At 48.6% G+C, this 25,135-nt stretch overlaps 1 protein-coding gene and 4 pseudogenes across 1 annotated transcript; all 5 read left to right on the top strand.

The window, feature by feature from the left end:
* Positions 1-245: 245 nt before the first annotated feature.
* On the top strand, positions 246-1,790 carry LOC125529698 (L-type lectin-domain containing receptor kinase SIT2 pseudogene; annotated as a pseudogene).
* A 3,030-nt stretch (positions 1,791-4,820) lies between these two features.
* On the top strand, positions 4,821-7,995 carry LOC125535515 (L-type lectin-domain containing receptor kinase SIT2 pseudogene; annotated as a pseudogene).
* Positions 7,996-13,719: 5,724 nt separating this feature from the next.
* Positions 13,720-15,603, top strand: LOC125535516 (uncharacterized). The gene is made up of 4 exons (XM_048698581.2): positions 13,720-13,895; positions 13,975-14,352; positions 14,475-14,609; positions 14,718-15,603. The coding sequence occupies exons 1-4, from the start codon at positions 13,741-13,743 to the stop codon at positions 15,253-15,255; spliced, it is 1,206 nt and encodes a 401-aa protein (XP_048554538.2). The 5' UTR covers positions 13,720-13,740; the 3' UTR covers positions 15,256-15,603.
* Positions 15,604-17,502: 1,899 nt separating this feature from the next.
* On the top strand, positions 17,503-19,901 carry LOC125540921 (L-type lectin-domain containing receptor kinase SIT2 pseudogene; annotated as a pseudogene).
* A 3,058-nt stretch (positions 19,902-22,959) lies between these two features.
* LOC125540920 (L-type lectin-domain containing receptor kinase SIT2 pseudogene) lies at positions 22,960-24,846 on the top strand (annotated as a pseudogene).
* The last annotated feature ends 289 nt before the right edge of the window (positions 24,847-25,135 follow it).

Here is a 25,135-nt window from a genome sequence, read left to right as displayed (position 1 = left end):
GATGCCTGCATTGCTAAGTGAAGACTCAAGAACGACGACTTGAGTTGAGACCTGTGGCTGCTCGGCATGGCCGGTTGACTCACGTCTCCTAGAAAACGATTGCATATTTCGGCAACATGTGGATGTGGTGTGTAGACGCTGCAGTCATTTTTGGACAGCAGGGAAGACAACACCGTTTCCATGCATTCCAATTTCAATCGGTAGACGTACAACTCGGAAACTCTGATAAGGGGCAGAAAGTTCGCTTCACCGCGCTACCTACCGTTCAGAAATCCCAAGCACCATAGCCAAAGACAAAGAGACCGGCGAGCGGCCCCTCTGCACCATGCTTCTTCTCGAGCCTTACCACTTGGTCCCTCCGCTCCTGCTCCTCGTCGCTGCAGGCCGCTGCCTCGCGCCACCGATGGCGGCGGTGATGACGGTCGGCAGTTTGTCTACTCTGGCTTCACGGGCACGAACCTGACGCTCGACGGCGCAAGTTCAGTTATGCCTAACGGCCTCCTCTTGCTGACCGATGGCAGAAAGGTGAAAGGCCACGGCGTCCACCCGTTCCCGCTGCCGTTCCGCACCGCGTCGTCGAATGCCACCGGCTCCGTGCGGCCTTTCTCGACCACCTTCGTCTTCGCCATCTCCAGTCAATATGACGACGTGAGCAGCGACGGCATCGCCTTCTTCCTGGCCGCGTCAAGGGAGGTGCTCTCCACTGCGTCGCCAGGCCAGTTCCTCGGCCTCCTCAACGAAGACAATATTGGCAACAGGAGCGCCCACATCTTCGCCGTGGAGCTGGACACGTTCAAAGATGACGAACTCCGTGACATCAACGACAACCATGTCGGCGTCGACGTTGATAGCCTGGTGTCGATTGACTCCGCCAACGCCGGGTTCTATATATGATGACGGCACCGGGATGTTCCAGAACCTAAGCCTAATAAGCCGGAAGCCCATGCAGGTGTGGGTGGACTACGACGGCAGGGCCACGGAGATCACCGTGACCATTGCTCCGTTGGGCGTGGCCAGGCCCAAGAGGCCCCTCCTGCGGACCACCGTCGACCTCTCGCGGGTGGTGCAGAACACCGCGTACGTCGGGTTCTCTTCGGCGACGAACTTCTTTCCAACACGACACGTCGTCCTCGGCTGGAGCTTCGCGTTGGATGCGCCAGCCCCTGCACTGAAACTCTCAATGTTGCCGGCCTTGCCAAGGACCTTGTTGTTCGACATTCAGTCCTTCTCCATGTCATTTTTTATCGTTCTGGCCTTAGCATCGGTGTCGCTGGTTTCGGTAAGCATCCTAATCTACATATGTGTAAGACGGCAGCGTCTCAAGTTCTCTGAGGTGCGTGAGGACTGGGAGGCCCCGTTTGGCTCGAACCGATTTTCTTACAAAGACTTGTTTCATGCGACCAAAGGGTTCGGTGACAAGAACCTACTTGGGAGGGGAGGTTTTGGAAGTGTCTATAAGGGTGTGCTTCGCAAGACTGACATGGAGGTCGCCGTGAAGAGGATGTCACACGATTCAAGGCAAGGAGTAAGGGAGTTCATTGCCGAGGTGGTGAGTATTGGTCGTCTTCGACACTGAAATATCACGCAATTGCTGGGCTATTGCAGGCGCAAGGGGGAGCTTCTCCTGGAATATGACTACATTGAAAATGGTAGTCTTGACAAGTACCTACACACAAGAAATGGCCCAACTCTATGTTGGTCCCAGAGGTATTCGATCATCAAAGGTGTGGCATCAAGTTTGTTATATCTACATGAGGATTGGGAGCAGATCGTCATCCACAGAGATGTAAAGGCAAGCAATGTGCTCTTGGATGGTAAGATGAATGGAAGGTTGGGCGATTTTGGTCTTGCAAGGATATACGACCACGAAACCACCGCTGAAACCACCCATGTGGCTGGCACCATGGGATATCTTGCGCCAAAACTCTCGTGCACCGGGAGGCCAACACCACTCTCTGATGTATATGCATTTGGCGTGTTTCTCCTAGAGGTCACGTGTGGACAAAGGCCAATATTCATCAATGAGCAAAACAACCGGGTATTGTTGGTCGAGTGGGTGCTTGAGCACCACCACAATGGTTCTATCCTTGACACAGTAGATCCACGACTCGAAGGGGAATTCAACGCGGATGAGGTAACCATTGTGCTCAAACTGGGTTTGCTATGCACGTACCCATCGCCCAACGCACGACTTATCATGCGAAAGGTCATGCAATACCTCGACCATAGTCAACCGCCTCCTGATTTATCACCGACCTACATAAGCTACATCATGATGGCACAAATGCAAAATAAAGGGTTTAATTCACACAACATCCCGTGTTCTCAGCATGCAATGAGTGGTATGTTGACCAATCAATGTATGCATAAGTACAAGTCGTTAAGAAAGATTTCATGCACAGGTTTGAAGGTTGGAGTGTACAAGTACTCAGACAAGTCATTGCTCAGCTTGATGACATGTTACTATGTCCACCAAATGAATCGATAACAACAGATTGCGTTGGAATAGATTGATTGAAGTTAAAGAGTGTGCATGTACATATGCATGCTTCAACTGGATCACGATGTGAACTAACAGTGAGAGGATGACTAGATTGTTGTCGTGATCGAGGCTCAGGGCACTGGGTTTGGGCCTACCTGATCTCTGTCCGGTGGCATGCTTTTTTGAACATGTAGCATTTGTTGTGTTGTTGCCTGGAGGAATTGGATCGTTGCCATTTAAATGCTTGGAATCACAAGTCATGGGTAAGTTTAGCCTCTCTCTTTTTTTTTGATAAAGAAGATGAGAGAGCTACTATCCATGACTTGTGATTCCAAGCTGAAAGAATTCAGGAGAGGATGTTCATGCTGATGTCACCAATGGAGATGCTACTGGAGAGCTGATAAAAGGAGCCTGAAGAAAAAAGTCACCGAGAAACACTAAGGAAAGAACCTGTTCCATAATCAAGAGGAGAAGGAAAATGTGGTTGTTTGTGGATCCGAACAGCTAAAAAAATGTCTGAACATTCTCTTCCTACAAATGTAACAAGGCATATTAGGATTATTCTGACAGAATCGTATCCATTTTGCACAGGGCTGGTCACACTCGTCAGGTAACAACACCAAGTTCAGCTACGTTTCCGACTTGAGCGAAACAAATCAGTCATGAATTTCTGATTGTTCATCGTAAAATCAGGCTCACATATATGGGTGAACGAGAAAATGATAGTGATGATTGATACCTTGAGTGACAGCCAGGTAGAAAACGCTAGCATGAGAGGCACCAATAATTTGACGATCTAATGACCAGAATTTTTCCCTCGAGCGCGGTCGTCACAAGTGGTCATGTACGCGTTACACGCACTCACTCGGCTCGACAAGTGTTCAAGAATAACGGCAGGTTGCCCCGCAAGGACCACAACTTGATACTTCACACTGCAGTCTACTCACGCGTCTCAAGAACGACGACTTGATACTTCACTGTAGTCTCAAGACTTCATAAGACGGCAGAGCAGAGAGCACAATTTCTGGACCCCATCCATGCGTTTCGATTTCATCAGCCGTTAGCCAGAGACCAGCCTGCGGTCCTTCACGCCACACTGGTTATACAAGAGCCATGCTTCTCAAGTCTTGCCAGTTGGGACGCAGATTTTTTGAGCACCTGCACCCAGGTCCATTTATTTTAGCTCTTCATTATTGCTTTGAGATCTGTGCAACACAACTAAAATTTTGTTTCTCTCATATAGAACATGTCTTGAATCTAAAACTTTGCAGCACAATAAAGCTTCCTAACTAGAACGTGAGATAAAACTTTCATATTTTTTGGCCCGACATAAATTTTAAAAATAAGATTTTTTAACCAAAAAAATCTTAATTCGTATATTTATATTGGACGAAAAAAATCTGAAAGTTTTATCCCAGATTCTAGATAGAAATCTTTGTTGTGCTGTGGAAGTTTGAAGTTTAAAACATATTCTACGGGAGAGAAACCAAAAAGAAAAATGTGCTTGCACAAATCGCGATGCAAAAAATGGATGGCTAGGATAGACGGGCCTAGGTGCAGGTGTTCTAAAACATATTTTCGTTGCCAGTTGGGCACACTGCTCCTTCTGGTGGCTGTCAGCCTCGCCGCCACCGGCGGCAAAGACAGCGATGAAGGTCAACAGTTCGCCCACTGTTATGTTATGCTCTAAATTCAAGTATAGAGAGAAAGGCTAACTTCTGACGCGCGAGGCCCGTCGCCGGTAGGCTTGGTACGGATCAGTATTGACCTAGGATCACTTGTGTCATATACACCTCTTGTAAGCCGCCGCACGAGATAAGTCGACCAGTTGTAAATCCCCGGTATTTATAACCTCTTCCGATATAGTAAGTTTGGCTGGCTGATGCCCGTGGTTTTTTCCCTTCGTGTTGAAGGGGTTTTCCACGTTAAATCTTGTGTCCCCTGTTTGTTTTCGTTCTTCGACGAGTTGATTTGCCTATTGTATCTCTAACACCCACAACAGCTTCACGGGAGCGACCGTGACGCTCCAAGGCGCGGTCGTCACGTCGAACGGCCTCCTCGTGCTCACCAAAGGTACCAGCCTGATGAAAGGCCAGGCTTTCCACCCGTCTCCTCTGCTGTTCCGCACCGAGACGAACGGCACCGGCGCCGTGCGGTTCTTCTCCACTAGTTTGGTCTTCGCCATCTACGGGCCGTACCCGTACGAGACCCTGAAAAGCACCAAGTTCAGCTGCGCGCGTTTCCAACTTGAGCGAAATAAATTGATTCTGAATTTCTGTTTGTTCATCGTAAAACAGGCTCACATACACGGATGAAAACCAAAGTGACAGCTAGTAGAATACGCTATCATGCGAGACGGCGAGACGCACCATTAATTGGACGATTTGATGGCCATATATATCCTGTCGAGCACGGTGCCTAACATTGACATCACAAAAATGGTCTATCATGCACGCGTTACACGCAGCTTGATGAAATAGCCACTGATCTACTGTGTCATGCATGTACCTCAAGACTGAAGAACGACGACTTGAGACTTGTGGTTGTCCGGCCTGGCCGGTCGACTCACGTCTCCTAGAAAAGGATCATATTCAACCACATGTGGTGTCTAGACAGTGTGCATTCATTCTTAGACAGCAGGGCGCAGAGCACATTTTATAGACACCATCCATATGCATTCCCATTTCAGTCCATAGGGCTACCAGAATTCTCATCACCCCAAGTACCTTTAGCCAAGGATACGAGAGCCATTTTTCGCAAAAAAAAAAGAAGAAAGAAAAAGGATACGAGAGCCATGCTTCTCAAACCTTACCTCTTGATCGCTCCGCTCGTCATGCTCCTCATGGCAGCCGGTCACTGCTGCCTCGCGGCCACCGGCAGCGGCGGCAGCGATGACGGTCGGCAGTTCGCTCTCAACGGCTTCGCGGGTGCGAACCTGACGCTCGGCGGCGCGAGCATGGTCATGCCGAACGGCCTGCTCATGCTGACCAACGGTGCCACCAGAAAGATGAAGGGCCATGCCTTCCACCCGCCCTTGCTGCTGTTCGGCTCCGGGTCAAACGGCACCGGCCCTGTGCGGTCCTTCTCGACCACCTTCGTCTTAGCCATCTTCGGCCACGGCCAGCACGCCGACCTTAGCGTCCGCGGCCTGGCCTTTTTCATCTCTTCGTCCTCGGAGGTGCTGTCCACTGCGTTGTCAGGCCAGCCCTTGGGCCTCAGCAATGGCAACCAGAGCGCCAACATCTTTGCCATGGAGTTCGACACGCTCTATAATGCCCAGTTCAATGACATCAAGAACAAGTACGTCTGCGTCGACGGTGATAGTCTGGTGTCCCTCAATTCCGCCAACACCGGGTACTACGACGACGGCACCGGGCGGCTACTAAACCTATCTGTGATAAGCTGGAAAGCTATTCAAGTGTGGGTGGACTACAACAGCAAGGCAATGGTGATCAGTATGACCATGGCTCCGTTGGGTGTGGTCAGGCCCAAGAGGCCCATGCTGCAGACCACCATCGACCTCTCTGGCGTGGTGCAGAGCACGGCATACGTCGGCTTCTCGTCGGTGATGCGCAATATCACCTCCGGACACTTCATCCTCGGCTGGAGCTTCGCGCTGGATGGGCCGGCCCCGGTTCTTGACATCTCGGTGCTGCCGGCCTTGCCATCAGCCTGGACGAAGACCAACTGGTCCAACTCACCGTCCATTTCCATGTCGCTGAAGCTCGTGCTGGCCTTAGCGTCGTTGACGCTGGTTTCAGTTGGCATCGGACTCTACGTCACTGTAAGATGGCGTCTCAATTGCTTCGAGGTGCAAGAGGACTGGGAGGTTTCGTTAGGCCCCAAGAGATTCTCTTATGAAGTCTTGTTCCACGCGACAGAGGGGTTCAATGAGAAGAACCTGCTCGGGAGGGGAGGTTTCGGGAGTGTTTATAAGGGCGTGATTCACAAGCCTGATATAGAGGTCGCCGTGAAGAGAATGTCACACGATTCAAGGCAAGGGGTAAAGGAGTTCATTGCCGAGGTGGTCAGCATTGGTCGTCTTCGACACCGAAATATCGCACAATTATTGGGCTACTGCAGGCGTAAAGGTGAACTTCTCCTGATTTATGACTACATGAAAAATGGTAGTCTTGACAAGTACCTACACACAAGAAATGGCCCAACTCTATGCTGGTCCGAGAGGTACTCAATCATCAAAGGTGTGGCATCAAGTTTGTTGTATCTACATGAGGAATGGGAGCAGGTCATCATCCACCGAGATATAAAGGCAAGTAATGTGCTCTTGGACAGCAAGATGAATGGGCGGTTGGGTGATTTTGGTCTTGCAAGGATATATGACCACGAAACTGCTGCTCAAACCACCCATGTGGCTGGCACCATGGGATATCTTGCGCCAGAACTCTTGCGTGCCGGGAGGCCAACACCTTCCTCTGATGTATATGCATTTGGCATGTTTCTCCTAGAGGTCACATGTGGACGAAGGCCAATCTTCATCAATGAGCAAAACAACCGGGTATTGTTGGTCGAGTGGCTGCTTGAGCACCACCACAACAGCTCAATGCTCGACACAGTGGATCCACGACTCGGAGGGGAATTCAACATGAAGGAGGTAACCATCGTGCTCAAATTGGGTTTGCTATGCACATACCCATCGCCCAACGCGCGGCCTGTCATGCGAAAGGTCATGCAGTACCTTGACCATGACCAATCGCCTCCTGATTTATCACCGGCCTACATAAGCTACATCATGATGGCCCAAATGCAAAATGAAGGATTTGATTCACACAACATGCCATGTTCTCAGCCGGCAAGGAGTGTTGCCACCGTGTCGGGTGAGTCTTCAGTGACAATTCTGCGAGAGGGAAGATAAGGCATGTATGTAATTGACCCCCCCCCCCCCCCTCTCTCTCTCTCTCTTGCTTTTGCTAATTTGATAAAGGAGCCAAGGAGTTGTATTAAAAAGTTTTTAAGAAGTTTTACTCAGTTATCCGGCACTGCTTCGTGATGCGTGTTGGGACTATCTGTTTTCCATTATATGGATTTTTTTTGCGGGGGTCATAGCTTCGAACATTGGAGTGTAGAGGTACTCTGGCGAGTCCTTTATCAGCCCGGCAACCTAATATTTTGTCCACTGAATGAATCGGCGGGTAATAACATATTGTGTGTTCATGAACGGCTTAATTGAAGGTCAAGAGCGTACATGCACATGATTCGATTGGGTTTCGAACTAACCCTTGGAGGATAACTTTGGTTGTTCTCGTGATCTTGAGTTCGTGACTGGGTACCGAGGACACTAGCAACCTGATCTTGGTAGTTAATGTTTGTTGTATTGCTGGCTTGAGGAATTCGATTGTAATGCTACTCCTACTTTCGGTCAGAAGAATTTACTATGGCCGTAATCTTTGCAGAGACCCGCTTCAGTACAACCCCCCTTCTAAAACGTATAAAGGGTAATATAGTCATTTCACATGTCGTACTTGATTTTGTGAGTATGGTGCGTAGCCCCCGGGACGTATACGTAGAGAAGATCACCCGCCTGGGCTGGCCCATAAAGATAGCGTGTAGCAGCGCTTCAAACATAAAACCGCGCTTGCAAAAATTCGAACTCAGGACCAACTGAATTCAAGAAACATGTTACAACCAGCTCGCCTAGCCAATGTTTTTGCCTAATTATCAGCGCGAAGCCTTAAGGATAAGAACAATGCAGAATAATTTTAAACACTTTCAACGCAAAATATTTTTTTGAAAACAAAACATGATTTTTTTGTGAATCCCAATCACTTTTCAGATTCTTGAACAAATATAAAATAAACTGAAACAGTTTTTTAAAACCATGAACAGCTTTGAAACACGAATATTTTTTAAAACCGGGACATTTTTATAATTCAAATTTTTATGTAAACACAAACAATTGTTGGAACGTGAACTTTTTTGCAACTCCAGAAAAGGAATGAAAAAACAACAAAAATTTTTGTAATTGCGAACAATTTTTGTAACAGAAGCATAAGACCATCATTTTCTGAATTTTTTGAACATTGATTAATAAATATGAATATTTTTGAAATTCTGAAAATTGGTTTTAAAAATATTCTAAATATTGAAGGTTGAGTGGTCACTAACGATGCTCAATAGGCGAGACCATAACGTTATTTGCTTCGCTCGTTTTATCCGTTTGGTTGACAACTTCATGCGACGAGTGCCAATTAGGAAATTCCATATGTTTCGGGAGTAGCGTCAAATAGACGGCAGCACACGCAGGAGGCCGGCCGACTGGGCTGGCCCATTGGCGCTCACAAAAACAGAAAGTAATTCACCAATATGATAGTTTTAAGTAACTATTTTTATTATGAATTTAAATATTTTTCCCTTCGAACCTAGCATGGATGCAACCCATGGGCATGCCTACCTGCTAGCAAAAGTTGGGATCGTTACAAGAATGTCCCAAAAAAACACAAATGGAAATGGAAATGGCCCCAATTTTCTTCATGGCTTGTATGACCAATTTAAGGTACCATGCCAAGTTTCTTGGGTTTTCGAAAAGTTTTACATTTTCTGGTGTTTTCCTGGTAAAAAAAGATCGATAAATGACTGGACGTGTCACAACTTGCATACTATGTCGAAAATTGTTCAAACCTGGCATAGATGCCTACCTTGGGCATGCCCACCTGCTTGGAAATTTGGGGTCATTTCAAGAATGTCCAAATAGACCTGTTCAACGGAGAGTGTCCGGGTATGCCATAAAGGTTCGTTCGAGAGCATGTTGTTTCTCAACATCCTTTAGTTGGCCCAATTTTTTTCATGGCCTTTTATGACCAATTCAAGGCACCAGTTCAAGTTGTCTGGGTTTCGACAAGTTTTGCCTTTTCTGGAGTTTTCTCTGTCAAAAACTACTGATAAATGGTCGGAGGTCTCGCGACTTGCATACGGTGTCAGAAATCGTTCAAACCTGGCATGGATGCATATCATGGGCATCCCCACCTGCTTGCAGAAGTTGGGTTCATTTCAAAAATGTCCAAACATTGGGTTTTTTTCTTTTTAATAACCGAATTCAGATCAGGTTCGGTATTAAACCGTATAATTGAAAGAAAAAACAGAAATCCAGGCATCCAGTACGAGGCTCCCTCACGCGTGTCACCCAACACCAAAGGCTCAATCGCGCGCACGTGTCCAACCATGCAGGACACGAAGGGCCCAATGCATGCTTTGTTTCCCACATGAGAGCTAAACCAGCTAAGCTATTGCTAGGCTTCATTGTCCACCTAATTGCAAAACCCAAGGGCAACTACTAGTACTTTTGTGGGCAGGCAGAGCATGCAGCGGCAACCGTCTTAGTTGTTTACTACCACAACGCGTAGGTATGCTCAGAGGATAAAGGTGGTCATGGATATTAGAGGACGACACAAGGGAAGCGCTAGTAATTGTGTCGTAGCTTTTACGTGTGCGCTACAAAAAGATTTTCATTATAAACTGAAATCCAAACCGAATCAGTTGGTTAACGAAATATCGATTTATTGTATTGGGTTGCCATTTTCGGGTTTTAGGTTTGCTAACCAAAATAAAAAACACATGGTAAAAACGGAAATTTCAATTTCTACCACCCTGATGGGTGATCTCATCACTCCGGTGAGGCACCTATTTGGCCGGCCCAAGCGTTCGTGGATTTGAAATAAGTTCATCAATGCTGGAAAAAATATCCATGTTGAAAATTTTCCAAAAAAGTCCACCAAAAAAGTTGGAAAAATAAGCTGGAGAAAGTGAAAAGGATTAAAAAAAATAGGACAAATTCATTATTTTTTATTTTAAAAGGTTCACACATTTGAAATAACTGGAAAAAATAAAAAGGAAAAAATGGAAAAATAAAATAAAAAAGGGAAACAAACCAGAAGAAAGCAAGTGTTCAAGTTGTGTTCATAAAATTGTTCAGAATGTTACTTCTTAAGTTTGCACGCTCCTCATATCTCTTTAAAATTATTAAAAATGTTGTTCAAAAGAATATTCCTAACATTTTGAACTAACATATCTCTTTAATTTTTTTTTTGAAATGTTCATGCTTGGAAAAATATGTCATGCTTCTAAAAAAATGAAATTTTCGAAAACTATTGGATATTAAAAGATTACTTGATTTGTAAAAATATATTCAGAATTTCCAACAAATGTTTGATTTTTTTGAAAAGGTGCCTAAATTCTGGATTAGTGTTAGTTCTTAAGTATGTGCACTCCTTGTTTTGCAAAAACATTAGTCAGCTTAACTGATATGTCGCTCACGGTTGTTGAAAGAGATCTGTGGTTAGATTCCTGGCTGGTTCATTTCTTTTGTGATTTTTTACAATCTGTGAAAAGGCGTGTTCCCTGGTGTTAGTTTTTAAGATTTCACGATCATTGCTTTACATAGTCACTAGCTGTGTCAATTGGTGAGCCACTCAAGCTTGGTGCAAGAGGATTGTGGATCGAATCCTGATAGCTCCACTTGTTTTAGGTTTCTTTTCAATTTTTACAACCCGTGAAGGGGCGCGCTTACTACAACCATCACCATTGGGCCCGGCCCAGTCCGGCGGGGGTTGGGTGTCATATACATCTTGACGGGAAAAAAAAACTCATCATCAACTAAAAAATCAAAAAAAGACCATCCTACACTTTCTCATGAAGAGGTATAAACAAATCTCCACCGTTGATGTGTTTAGGGGGATTGTACTGAAGAAGAAGTGATCTTTGATTATTTTGAAGCTGGCTTGTAAATTGAGAGCCTTTTAAACGGTAACAATGCATTGTTCCGGAGAGTAGGAGGAGGTACTACCTAAAATTTTTGCGTATATGCTGGCTACCAATCCGGTATAATCTGGCATCTACAATGCGTGACGCTTGTAGGAGGCGCCAGGATCGAATTCCTGTTCAATCGGTGGTTGGACGAGAGAATCCTGGCGTCCGGTGCCATATCGACACAAAAGTAGGAACCAAGCGCTTAAGCGTTTTCTCTCCTGGCGATTAGCGTAACGATTGGATTTTTTAGCGCCTACTAATGCGCCTGGCGTTGGAGCCGACGGACTCTTGGATGATTTTCTAATTATTTTATTTCCCTAAATGCCCGTACATGCGTTCACCACTGCAGATGCCCTTATAGGCCGGAGAGTGAACAGCAGGGCCGGTCCTGAGATTTTAGGGGCCCGGGGCAAAACTAAAACCCGAGGCCCCTCTAACCTTCCAAAGCTACCTTTAGTATATATTTTGTGCAACTCTAAGGTTTTGTTTGTACAACATACTATCAACAAAACATGCAATATGAATGATTATCGTTTTCCATAAAAGAATAATTGTTGGGTTACTACCTTGCAATTACTCCGACAAATTGAACCACTTACTTATACATTGGGTTGCACTTCCTCTGTAAAGAAATATAAGAGCGTTTAGATCACTATATTTCATTGATGGTTTATCAGAAAAAGGTAAATGTAATTTCACATTGCAAGTGCATGCAAACACTACCTTTCATAAAAAAAATACTCATCCTAGATGCAGAAAGCTAAAAGCTACAAAACTTTCATTGCTTTAAAGTTATGAGGAGATTTGTTAATATTCATTGATAGAAGGAAAAGTCGGATGGCCAAGTACAAGAAAACAAAACAGAAAACACAAGAAAGAAGAGCAACAGGTGCGAAGCAAACATGGCATTTGCGCTTTGTGCCTTTCTCTAATCCCTCATCAGGTATACATCAAGAGTTTTACATGGTATCTACATACCTGGATGCAGCAGTCTGGCAGATGTACCAGTCCCGTACCTACAGACCCTTCAAAGCCGTCCACGGGCGTCCACGTTGGGCTCTGAGGACTGAAGGCTACGACCAAGGCGATCAGCACTTTCACTGCAGCACTACGGCCGGCCACAACCTTCAACCTCTGAAGCAAAAAAGTTAGGGCATAGGTTGGGGTATAATATCTTTAAGAAATAAAGATCCCTAAGAAATAGGACACCTTCTTGATATTGGCAGCACTGATGAGGCGTGCGCTGGAGCTGCGGCATCGGCGGTGCAAAGGGGAAGCATGGGCGTCTCGCGTCCGCAGTCTGCTGCCTGGCCGCCGCCGCCGCCGCCTGCGGTCCATGAGGTTTCGAGGCGATTAGGCGAACAAAAGAAGGAGGGGAACAGCCTGCGGACGATGGTCATCGTGCATGATATAAACTGACAAAATCACCCCCTCGCGATTCGCCGCAGAGTCCGCTCCCTCGTCGATCGATCTTTCCAAGTGTGACCAGTTTAACGTAGGCCCAGTAATCACCTTTTTTAGGAATTATATTAGCGCAGACCCAATTGTATTACCAAGCAGAGCGCAGACACATGGGGGCCCCTCGCTTTCGGGGGCCCGGGGCGGCCGCCCCCCCTGCCCCCCCTCAGGGCCGGGCCTGGTGAACAGTGTCATTTACATGGATTGGAAACTGCATTCACCTTCAGGCCCTGCTTCATATAGAAAGCTCAACAGTCGACAATATCATGCTGGGACTATCAGCTACATAGTGCAAGCAAAATGATAAAAAACCCCAGCCTGAACTTCATGGTGATATCACCTCTGATTGCAATGGCTATCAGTCAAGGTACACATGGAGTATGTGATTGCATAACCCGAACTTAGAATACTTAAACCAAAATTGGCACGGTAAACCGTGCAGCTAATAAGTAGGTTGTGCGACCTCGCGACTCGTGGCACTGGCTTGGCCTAGATGATATTTTGTCCGGCGGCATGGTACAAAAGCAGCTAGCTAGCGTTTGTTGTGTTGTTGCCCCAAGGAGTTGGATTCTTTTCATTTTAATGCATGGAGATCGCCAATTCGCCAGGCATTATTTTCATCTCCCTTTTCATCAGGAAGCATTAACATGGCAAAAACGCAATATCCCTTCTCTATTTAGAGGTTGGCTTGTCATAAATGGAGAACCTTTTATACGGTAAGAACCTAACGACTTTCCGTAGCTTGTTGTTGTAGCGCCAATGAATGTACTACAACGTTGAGTAGCCGCAACGCGAGTGCGGTAGAAAACTGTATCCCGTACGTACTCACATTGCGCGGTGCACAAGCATGCGCAGTACGTAGGATACGGTGGTACCTCCTCCTACTCTCGGCTCGGGGACCGCCCGTGCCGTGCTCCGTCACCTCGCCGGCCGCTCGTGGGTGCGGGGTTAATCTCTGTCAGTCAGGGCGCGTCAATGGCTACATGTCAGTCGTTTGTCACGAGCCAACCATTTAGATCGAACAGCACCTGCATGCGCGCATGGAGCAGAGTGCTCAGCTTCTGACGCCAACACTGTCAAGGCCCAAGCTCACCACCAACGCCGACGAGCTCCCCGAAGCTGTCGTCCTCGAGGATGAGGGCGCCGCCATGGCCGGCTTCGTGGGCCTCCTCCGCCAGCTCGGGGACCTCGCACAGTACGTTGCTCCTGTCCCTCCGCCCTGCTGCATGTCTGCAACTGCACTAGTTCAGCTTCAGCTTCCCCATGATCTTCAGGCTTGCCGCGGAGGTGTTCGACGGCCTGCACCACCAGGCCACGGCGGTGTCCGCACGGGCGCGCGGCCTCACGCTGGGGGCGCGGCGGCTCGAGGCGGAGCTGACGCTCGTCGAGGAGGGGCTCCGCCGTCGTCGGAGTGCACGGCCCTGCTTCGTGCAGCAGCAGGACGTCGCCGTTGCCTGCAGCTATTCAGCCTTCTCGCCAGCCATTCGGTCAGAAGGCTTGTGTCGTGTCGCAGGCCACGGCGTGGATCGGCGCCGCGCAAGTGCCAGGCCGGTGAATCACGGCGTGATTGTGGTGGGAGGAACGAAGCCTCGTTCCATCGCGGAGTACATCCGGCGATGCCGCGGGCCTCCGCAGCTGTCCATGCTTGACAAGTACTCCCTCCGTCCCAAAATAAACGTCTCACTCTTAGTATAACTTTGTACTAAAATTAGTATAAAATTGAGACAGTAGGAAAACCTCAGCAGCTGCCTCAAAAACTTTGATTCGGTTGCAGGTATGATGCCGGCGGCGAGGGGGCGTGCCTGAAGCGATACACGGACCCGTCCTTCTTCAGAGCCCAGTCTGCCAAGCATGAGCTTTTCTTGCAGGAAACCAAACCAAAGCTTCAGAGTTCACACAAATGCTCCAAGTAAAACTTTTTATTTATTTCTGAAGCTCATTTCTCCCATTTCCATCTTCCGGTCTCAGTTTTCAATCTTTAGCATCCAAATTAACTTCCAATTTGTACCTCCTGCAGATTCAAAACAGATGCCTTGCTCGATATGCTCCGGCAACTGAAATATCGACACATCATCGGAAGAATCAGGCGTCAAATGCACAGCTCTCACAATCAGGATTCGCCAGAAGATGAAGCATCCGAAGCACACGTTTTGTCTCCATCGGATTCGCCTGAAACATCAAATACCAAAGTGCCATGCCCTTCGGTACCAGTGAACAAGGAGAGGAGCAGTGAGCTCGTCCAGAGGACCAGTTCGTTCGGGGCATGGCTCTCTCCGGATGCAGCTTCTACTCATGCGTCTGACATCATACAAGAAACCAATGCTGATGGATTTGCCAGCCATGGCGCAAACAAGGCCGATGAGAATGCCAACATTGCGACAAATGCTCGTAGCGCCCTTATCAACTTCATCGCCTCAAGGGTCGAAAGCTCGCCGAGGAAGCTCTCTGTCAGGAAGCATAGTGATCCTTTAACGGAATCCTTCCGGAACATGGCTAAGAAGGTGCTGCTTGAGAATGAATCAGCACATTCGTCACAACGAACTAGTGAATTCTGAAGACATGCCAGATCCAGATGAAGTTGCATTTTACAGCAAAAGCGCCGAGGAGACTTAACAAGAGGCGATCTCGGAGCAATGTGACGATCCTTGTGAATAACCTTCCACCTGCTAGCGTCGATGAAGAAGCAAGCGGCGGCATAAGTGATCAAAACCCAAAAGGGACTAATCTGCATATGTTGGATACCAGTCCGCTATTGAGTTGTGATGCTTCTGTGCCGGACAGTGAACAGTACCATTTACATGTACTGTCGTTGCTGCCTATTCCTCCGATGTAATGACTATTTTTTCCCCGGAGAATCGGCCTTCAGGCCCCGCTTTATATAGAAAGCGCAAGTGTCGACAACATCCTTCCGGGATTATCAGCTACGTAGTGTAAGCAAAAAAACAAAACCTACAGCCTTAACTTCATGCTGATATCACCCGTGAACTGTGATTTCAATGGCTATCACTCAAGATACATAAGGGGTCTGTTATTGCAATGGGAGATTTTAAGGTGCATTATAATACACCAGAGCACATGTATTATATGGCCGATCTAACGGATCAGAATAATTGGGCCTTTTTAAGCTCAAGGGTATTTTCGACCTAATATTTTTTACCTTTAATCGGCCCAATTTGGTCCAGGGGTATTATTGTCCTAAATTTTTTGATTAAATTAATTGCATTAATAGAGCACTTCATTATAGATGTCCCATCATCGTGCGTACTCTTTTGAATTTCGATTCGAGCGGTTCGTCCTCTCTCCTCCTCTCGAGCCCTAACCTCGGGCGCCCTCGATCGCCGCCGATCGCCTCCGGCGCCCTCGATCGTCGCCGATCGGGCGCCCTCGATCGCCGCCGATCGCACTCGCCATGTCTACCCCTCCTGCTCCTACTCCCCATCACTCCCTCCATCGCAAGTCACCCCAGTCGGGTTGCGGCGCCAGATCCTTCCCCGAGCGGACGCCACCTTCCCTGACCCGAGAGGCCACATCATCCTCATCGACGTGCATCAACTTTTTCACGCCGGATCTTCGCTGTAAGTGCCTAGCCATCTCAAATCTTTTCTGGTCCCTTCTGCATATAGAACCAATAGGGGTCGGATTTGATTCGGGTTTAGGATATGTCATGTGTTAGATTAGCCGCGCGCAGGAAAAAATGACTATATTGCACGCGCGACCGAAACTGGCGCTCTAACAGACGCACTAAAATCTCGCGAGCGGTAAAGTAGGTTCAGCGCGTTGGGAAAACGGCATCGCACGCTGCTTATTTGGTTCGCCTGTTCGCGCGAGCTGCAAAATCTGGGTTGCTGCGGGTGGGGCCGCCGGATTGAGGGGCCGTGTTTTTGCGCTTCTGATAAAGCAAAACACCAGCCCAGCGCGCCAAAACAATATTTTGGCGCTGCAAAAAAGATTTAGCGCGCCGGGCAACCGCGCATATGTTGGAGATGCTCTAGAAAGTCTATGATTGCATGGCTTGAACTTAAAATACTCAAACAAAAATTACCATGATAAACCGTGCAGCTAATGACAATTTCATTCATTTCAAGCTATCCGAAAACATAAGACTGGAAAGATTCAGCAAGGATGTTCATGTTGATACCACCCACCGAGACGCAGGGTGCGGACATATATTTCTCGATAAAGGAGCCTGAAGAGACTGGTCATCGAGAAACATTCAGAAAAGCTCGGAGACCTCGTGCACTACGTTGCTCCTGTCCCTCCCCTTCCTCCTATAGCATACGTATAATTTTGCGTTCGATTTTCATATCATAGGTGTGTGCTCTTCAGGATTGTCGCGAAGACGACCAGGCCACGGCCGCTGCCACAACGCGCGCTGGGTCATTTCGCACTGTGTCAACCCACACAACTAAAAAAGCACACGTATACGGATGAACACGACATTGACAGCGATGGTATGGTACTTGGGTGACACGCATGTAGAAAACGCTGGGATGCCTAACGCGCCATTAATTGGACGATCTGACAAGTGATGACCATATTTTCTCCGTCTAGCGCGGTGCTGAATAACACCGACATCACAAAATGACTAGATCCAACCAAGCATTAAGTGAGTGGATTGTCAGTTTGTCACCGGGCATTGGCCTGAAGCGTAGGTAGCACGCACGTACTAGAAGTCTAGAACGACGACTTGAGACTTGAGGTTGCCTTGCCTGGCCGGTTCACTCGCGTCTCAAATTGAAAAGTATTGCATTCAACCACAAGGGTTCCAATATAACCACACCTCGGAAGCACTCATAAGGAGATAAAAGTTGTCCTCTTGGCCGTCTACAGTTCAGAAATCCCAAGCACCATGGCCAAGGACAAAGAGACCGGCGTGCGGCCTTTGTGCGCCGCTGGTGATAGGAGAGCCATGCCTCTCGAGACTTGCCACCTCGTCGCTCTGCTCCTCTTGCTACTCATGGCTACTGGTCGCTGCCTCGCGGCCACCGGCGGTGGCGGCACCGATGACGGTCGGGAGTTCGCCTACAACGGCTTCACAGGCGCGAACCTGACGCTCGATGGCGCCGCCTTCACACCGGATGGCCTACACCGGACGACGCTCGATGGCGCCGCCTTCACACCGGTGCCGCACGGTCCTTTGAAACTACTTTCGTCTTCGCCATCTACGGGCAGTCCGCCAACCTAAGCAGCCCCGGCATGGCCTTCTTCGTTTCCGAATCCAATGAGGCGCTCTCCACTGCGATGCCAGGCCAGTTCTTGGGCCTCCTCAACCACACCGATGGAGGTAACCGGAGCGAGCACATCTTTGCCGTGGAGTTCGATACGCTCTTCAACGACGACTTCCGCGACATCAACAACAACCACGTCGGAGTCGACGTCGATAGCTTGCTGTCGGTCGTATCCGCAGTGCCCGGGTACCTCCATGACTTCGGATATAATGGGTACGGCCCAAATTTCAATAACCTAAGCCTGACCAGTGGGAAGGCCATGCAGGTGTGGGTGGACTACGACGGCCGGGCCACACAGGTCAACGTCACCATGGCTCCCTTGGGCGTGGCCAGACCCAAGTACCCTCTTCTGCAGACCACCGTCGACCTCTCGGGTGTGGTGCAGAGCACGGCGTGCATTGGCTTCTCGGCGGCAACGGGCGCACTCGCCACAGGACACTTCGTCTTCGGCTGGAGCTTTGCGCTGGATAGGCCAGCCCCTGCGCTGAACATCTCAGCGCTGCCGGCCGGCCTTGCCGCCGTTAGCCTGGCCCAAGCCAAAGTCCAATTCCAAGATTCTGGAGATAGTGCTGGCCGTAACGTCGGCGACGGTGGTTTCCGCCATAGGCCTCGGAATCTACATATTTGTGAGACGTCTCACGTACTCTGCGGTGCATGAAGACTGGGAGGTCCCGTTTGGCTCAAATCGATTCTGTTATAAGGACTTGTTTCATGCAACCGAGGGGTTCAGTGACAAGAACCTACTTGGGAGGGGAGGTTTCGGAAGTGTATATAAGGGTGTGCTTCATAAGCCTGGCATGGAGGTCGCAGTGAAGAGAATGTCACACGATTCAAGGCAAGGGGTTAAGGAGTTCATCGCCGAGGTGGTGAGCATTGGTCGTCTTCGGCACCGAAATATCACACAATTGTTGGGCTATTGCAGGCGTAAGGGGGAGCTTCTACTGGTATATGACTACATGGAAAATGGTAGTCTTGACAAGTACCTACACACAAGAAATGGCCCAACTATATGCTGGTCCCGGAGGTATTCGATCATCAAAGGCGTGGCATCAAGTTTGTTATATCTCCATGAGGATTGGGAGCAGGTCGTCATCCACAGAGATACAAAGGCAAGCAATGTGCTCTTGGATAGTAAGATGAATGGAAGGTTGGGCGATTTTGGTCTTGCAAGGATATACGACCACGAAACCACCGCTGAAACCACCCATGTGGCTGGCACTATGGGATATCTTGCACCTGAGCTCTCGCGCGCGGGGAGGCCAACACCCTTCTCTGATGTGTACGCGTTTGGTGTGTTTCTCGTAGAGGTCACATGTGGACGCAAGCCAATCTTCATCGATGAGCAAAACAATCGGGTGTTGTTGGTCGAGTGGGTGCTTGAGCACCACCACGACGGCTCAATGCTCGACACGGTGGATCCACGACTCGAAAGGGAATTCAACACGGAGGAGGTAACCATCGTGCTCAAATTGGGTTTGCTATGCACGTACCCGTCACCCAATGCACGGCCTATCATGCGAAAGGTCATGCAGTACCTCGACCATGGTCAATCGCCTCCTGATTTATCTCCGGCCTACATAAGCTATATAATGATGGCCCAAATGCAAAATGAAGGATTTGATTCACACAACATGCCATGTTCTCAGCCCGCAATGAGTGTCGCCACTGTGTCGGATGAGACCATTTTGCGAGAGGGAAGATGAATCATGTATGTAATTGACCTCTCTCTCTCTCTCTCTCTCTCAATCTCTCTCTCTCTCTCTCTCTCTGTTTTCACTAATTTGGTGGAAGGAGTTGTATTAAGAAGTTATGCTTTGTTGCTGTCAAACAAAAAGCTATGCTTGTGGTTCGGCATAGCTCCGTCCTGCATGTTGGAACTGTCCATTTTCCGTTCAATGAATGTTGGTTAATCACTATATGTACAAGTACAAGTGGTTAAGAAAGATTTCATGCAATAGCTTCGAAGTGTACCTTCACTGTTCGATCCGTTCAAACGGCTGAGTAGGTGCTACAATTAAGAAAGATTAGAGTGTACACGTGCTCTGACGAGTCGTTGTCTCGTTGACCAGCCTGTCAACCTGTAGTTGTGTCCACCAAATGAATCGGCCGGTAACAGCACATTGCGTGTTCATGCACAGCTTGATTGAAGGTCAAGAGCGACGTGCACATGATTCCATTTGGTTGTACGCGCCGTTGTATGTCCTTTGATTTGAGCATCGCCCAGCTTCTGACGCTACTGTCAAGGCCCAAGGTCGCCACCGACGGCAACGAGTCCAGCCACACCGAGCTGTCCGAGGCCGCCATGGCCGGCCTCGTGAGCCTCCTCCGTCAGCTTGGAGACCCCGCACAGTACGTTGCTCCTGTCCCTCCGTCCTGCTGCATACTACAAGTCTGCAACTGCACTAGTTCAGCTTCAGCTTCCCCATGGCTTTCTATACGTACGTGCGGCTACGTACTGCAAATTCACCAGACTAGCTTTGAACCTGATCTTCAGGCTTGCCGTGGAGGTGTCCGACGGCCTGCACGACCAAGCGACGGCGGTGTCCGCTCGGGTGCGCGGCCTCACGCTGGGGGCACGGCGGCTCGAGGAGGCGCTGCCGCTCGTCGAGGAGCGGAATGGACGGCCCTGCTTCCTGCACACACACGCTTGTGTACTTCATCGGCCAGAAGTTATCCCGTCGCAGACCACCGTGTCGATCGGCCGCCGCCGGTGATTGTGGTGGGAGGAACAAGGCCGTGTTCCATCGCAAAGCTCATCCAGGGCCGCCGCGGGCCTCCGCAACTGTCCATGCTGGACAAGTAACACTTCTTTACTGAAAATTAAGCAGCTCAATATGAGCTTTTCCCTGGTTAATTTGGGCTTGTTTTGGGTGCAGGTATGATGCTGGTGGCGAGGGAGCGTGCTTGAAGAGATACACCGACCCCTCCTTCTTCAGAACCCACTCTGCACAGCATGAAACCAAACCAGACCTTCAGTGTTCAGACATCCATTCGAAACCTCCTGCCGAGGAAGCCCACCATACAAAATACTCCATGTAACACTTCTTAAATTTCCCTAGCTCATTTCTCGCTTTTTTCCAGCTTTCTTTTCGGTGTTCATTCTTTAGCATCCAAATTAACCTGACATTTGAACCTCCTGCAGATTCAAAACAGGTACCTTGTCCGATACGCTCCGGCAACTTAAATACCGTTACATGATCAGAAGATTCAGACGTCAAATGCACACCTTACACAATCAGCATTCGTCAGAGAGTGAAGCATCGGAAACACACATTTTGTCTTCAGCAGATTCGCCTGAAATGTCAAACACCGAAGCGCCATGCCCTGCAGTACCAGTGACCAAGGAGAGAAGCAATTACCTCGTTGAGAGCTCGTTCGGGGCATGGCTGTCTCCAGGTGCAGCCTCTACTCGTGCGTGTGACATCACAGAAGACAATGGCGCCAACAAGGCCGACGAGAATGCCAACATTGCCACAGATGGCCGTAGTGCCCTTCTCGACTTCATCCCCTCGAGGGTCGAAAGCCTACCGAGGAAGCTCTCTGTCAAGAAGCACGTCGACCCGTTAGCAGAATCCTTGACTTGACAGAAAATTTTCCTAACTACAATCAAGTGCATTCTGAAGACGCACCTGATCCGAATGAGGTTGCATTTTATACCAAAAGCACTGGGGACACTCAGCTAGAGGCGACCTCGGAGCATTCCAGCTATGAAATACTTTGTCCACCTACATCGTTGAAGAAGCAAGCGGCGGTACCACCGATCGCAACCTGAAAGGGGACCAATCAGTGTTTCTTGGCTACCAATCCGGTATTCAGCTGTGATGGTTCTGTGCATGGTTTTCACTTTCAGTTTCAGAAAAAATTCAGCACCAACCCAAATTCAGCTGTGATCCTTATGCGGTTTGCATTTCGGTCAAAGGACTGAAATATTCACTTGAATTCAATTAAATATTTGACTTTTTATAATCATTTTGAGAAATATTTGAATTCCTGTGTACTACTGAAATATTTTGACCAAAAAGTAAATAAGTAAGTGTCTACTGAAATTATTGAAATTAAGTGAATTTCATCGAAATCTCACTGAAATTGAAAACCATGCTTCTGTGCCGGACAGTGAACAATGTCATTTACATGGACTGCATACACCTTCAGGCCCTGCTTTATACAGAAAGCACAACTATCGACAACATTCTGCTGGGATTATCAGGTACATAGTGCAAGCAAAAAACAAAAACTCCAGCCTGAAGTTCATGGTGATATCACCTGTGATTGCGACGGCTATCAGTCAAGATACATAAGGGGTCTGTGATTGCATCGCTTCAACTTAGGAAACTTGAATCAAAATTACCATGATAAACCATGCAGCTGATGACAATTCATTTCAAGTTATCCAAAAACATAAGACTGAAAAGATTCGGCAAGGATGTTCATACTGATACCACCCACCGAGACGCAGGGTGCGGAGATAAATCTCTCGGTAAGGAGCTTGAAAAAACTGGTCAGCGAAAAACATTCAGAAAAGCTCGGAGACGTCGTGCACTACGTTGCTCCTGTCCCTCCCCTTCCTCCTACTGCATACGCTATAATTTTGCGTTCGATTTTCATAGGTGTTGCCGCGAAGACGACCAGGCCACGGCCGCTGCCACAACGCGCGCTGTGTCATTTCGCACCGCATCAACCCGCGCAACTGCAAGCGCACACGTATACGGATGAACACGACAATGACTGCGATGAAACTTGGGTGACAGGCATGTAGAAAACGCTAGCATGCCTAACGCGCCATTAATTGGACGATCTGGCGAGTGATGACCATATTTTCCCCGTCTAGCACGGTGCCGAATAACACCGACATCCCAAAATGACTACTACTCCATCTGTCCCATAATATAAGAACGTTTTTCCTGAAGCGTACGTAGCAAGTACTAGAAGTCTAGAGCGACGACTTGAGACTTGCCTTGCCTGGTCGGTCCACTCACGTCTCAAATAGTACTAGAAAAGTATTATTGCATTCAAGCACAAGGCTCCCACCTCACCACACCTCGCAAGCTCTCACAAGGAGATATCGGCACAGTTCAGAATTCCAAGGCACCATGGCCTAGGACAAAGAGACTGGCGTGCGATCCTTCTGCGCTGCTGGTGATAAGAGAGCCATGCTTCTCGAGCCTTACCACCTGGTCGCTCCGCTCCTCCTGATCCTCATGGCTGCCGGTGGCTGCCTCGCGGCCACCGGCGGCGGTGGCACCAGTGACGGTCGGCAGTTCGCCTACAACGGGTTCACGGCTGCGAACCTGACGCTCGAAGGCGCAGTCGTCAAGTCGAACGGCCTCCTCATGCTGACCAACGGCACCATTCAGACGAAAGGCCAGGCCTTCCACCCGTCGCCTCTGATGTTTCGCGCCGAGGCGAACGGCACCGGCGCCGTGCGGTCTTTCTCCACTACTTTCGTCTTCGCCATCTACGGGCAGTACGCCGACCTAAGCAGCCATGGCATGGCCTTCTTCGTCTCAGCGTCCAGGGAGTTGCTCTCCACTGCGTCGCCAGGCCAGTTCTTGGGCCTCACCGACACCGATGGAGGTAACCCGAGCGACCACATCTTCGCCGTGGAGTTGGACACACTCTTTAACGCCGAATTCCGCGACATCAACAGCAACCACGTCGGCGTCGACGTTGATAGCCTGGTGTCGCTCGGCTCCGCCGACGCCGGGTACTATGCCAACGATGACATCGGGAGTTTCCAGAAGCTAAGTCTGATAAGCCGGAAGGCCATGCAAGTGTGGGTGGACTATGACAAGAGGACCACAGAGATCACGGTGACCATAGCTCCCTTGGGCGTTCCCAGGCCCTACTTAACCCTGCTGCAGACCACCATCGACCTCTCTGGCGTGATGCAGAGCACTGGTCGTCTTCGACACCGAAATATGACACAATTGTTAGGCTACTGCAGACGGAAGGGTGAGCTTCTCCTGGTTTATGATTACATGAAAAATGGTAGTCTTGAAAAGTATCTGCATAGTAGAAATAGCCCAACTTTGTGTTGGTCTCAGAGGTATTCTATCATCAAAGGTGTGGCATCAAGTTTACTGTATCTACATGAGGAATGGGAGCACATTGTCATTCACCGAGATATAAAGGCAAACAATGTGCTATTGGATAGTAAGATGAATGGACGGTTAGGCGATTTTGGTTTGGCAAGGATATATGACCATGAAAACACCGCTGAAACCACCCATGTGGCTGGCACCATGGGATATCTTGCGCCTGAACTCTCACGCAAGGGGAGGCCAACACCCTTCTCCGATGTGTAAGCATTTGGCGTGTTTCTCCTAGAGGTCACATGTGGACGCAAGCCAATCTTCATCGATGAGCAGAACAGTCGGGTGTTGTTGGTCGAGTGGGTGCTTGAGCACCACCACAACGGCTCAATGCTCGACACGGTGGATCCACGACTCGGACGGGAATTCAACACGGAAGAGGTAATCATCGTGCTCAAATTAGGTTTGCTATGCACATATCCATCGCCCAACGCGTGGCCTATCATGCGAAAGGTCATGCAGTACCTGGACCATGATCAATTGCCTCCTGATTTATCACCAGCCTACATAAGCTACATCATGATGGCCCAAATGCAAAATGAAGGGTTTGATTCGCACAACATGCCATGTTCTCAACCCATAGCGAGTGTTGCCACTGTATCAGGAGAGTCCTCAGCGACTATTTTGCGAGGGGGAAGATGAAGTGTGTATTTAATTGACCTCTCTCTCTCTCTCTGTGTGTGTGTGTGTGTGTGTGTTTGTGTGTGTGTGTGTGTGTGTGTGTGTGTGTGTGTGTGTGTGTGTGTTGAATTACTAAGAAGTCGTGCTTTGTTGTCCGGCATTGTTGCGTCCTGCGTGTCGGAACTGTCCATTTTATATTATATGAATGTTGGCTAATCAATATATGTGGAAGTGATTAAGAAAGGTTTCATGCATAGATTTGAAGGTTGGAGTGTACAAGTACATCTGACTAGTCGTTGATCAGCCCGACAACTTGTAATTGTGTCCACCAAACGAATCCGCTGGTAACAACATATTGTGTGTTGATGAACAGCTTGATTGAAGGTCAATAGCTGCATGCACATGATTCTATTGGCTTGCGGCGTGAAGTAACCCTGGGAGGATAACTAGGTTGTTCGTGATCGTGAGTTCGTGATTGGGTACTCCAGACACCA

This window comes from Triticum urartu, chromosome 2A (assembly GCF_056163025.1).
Source record: "Triticum urartu cultivar PI428250 chromosome 2A, HENAU_Tu73, whole genome shotgun sequence".
Classification (NCBI taxonomy): Eukaryota; Viridiplantae; Streptophyta; class Magnoliopsida; order Poales; family Poaceae; genus Triticum; species Triticum urartu.
Note: the sequence above shows the minus strand (reverse complement) of the source record. Positions and strands in the feature narration are given on the sequence as shown.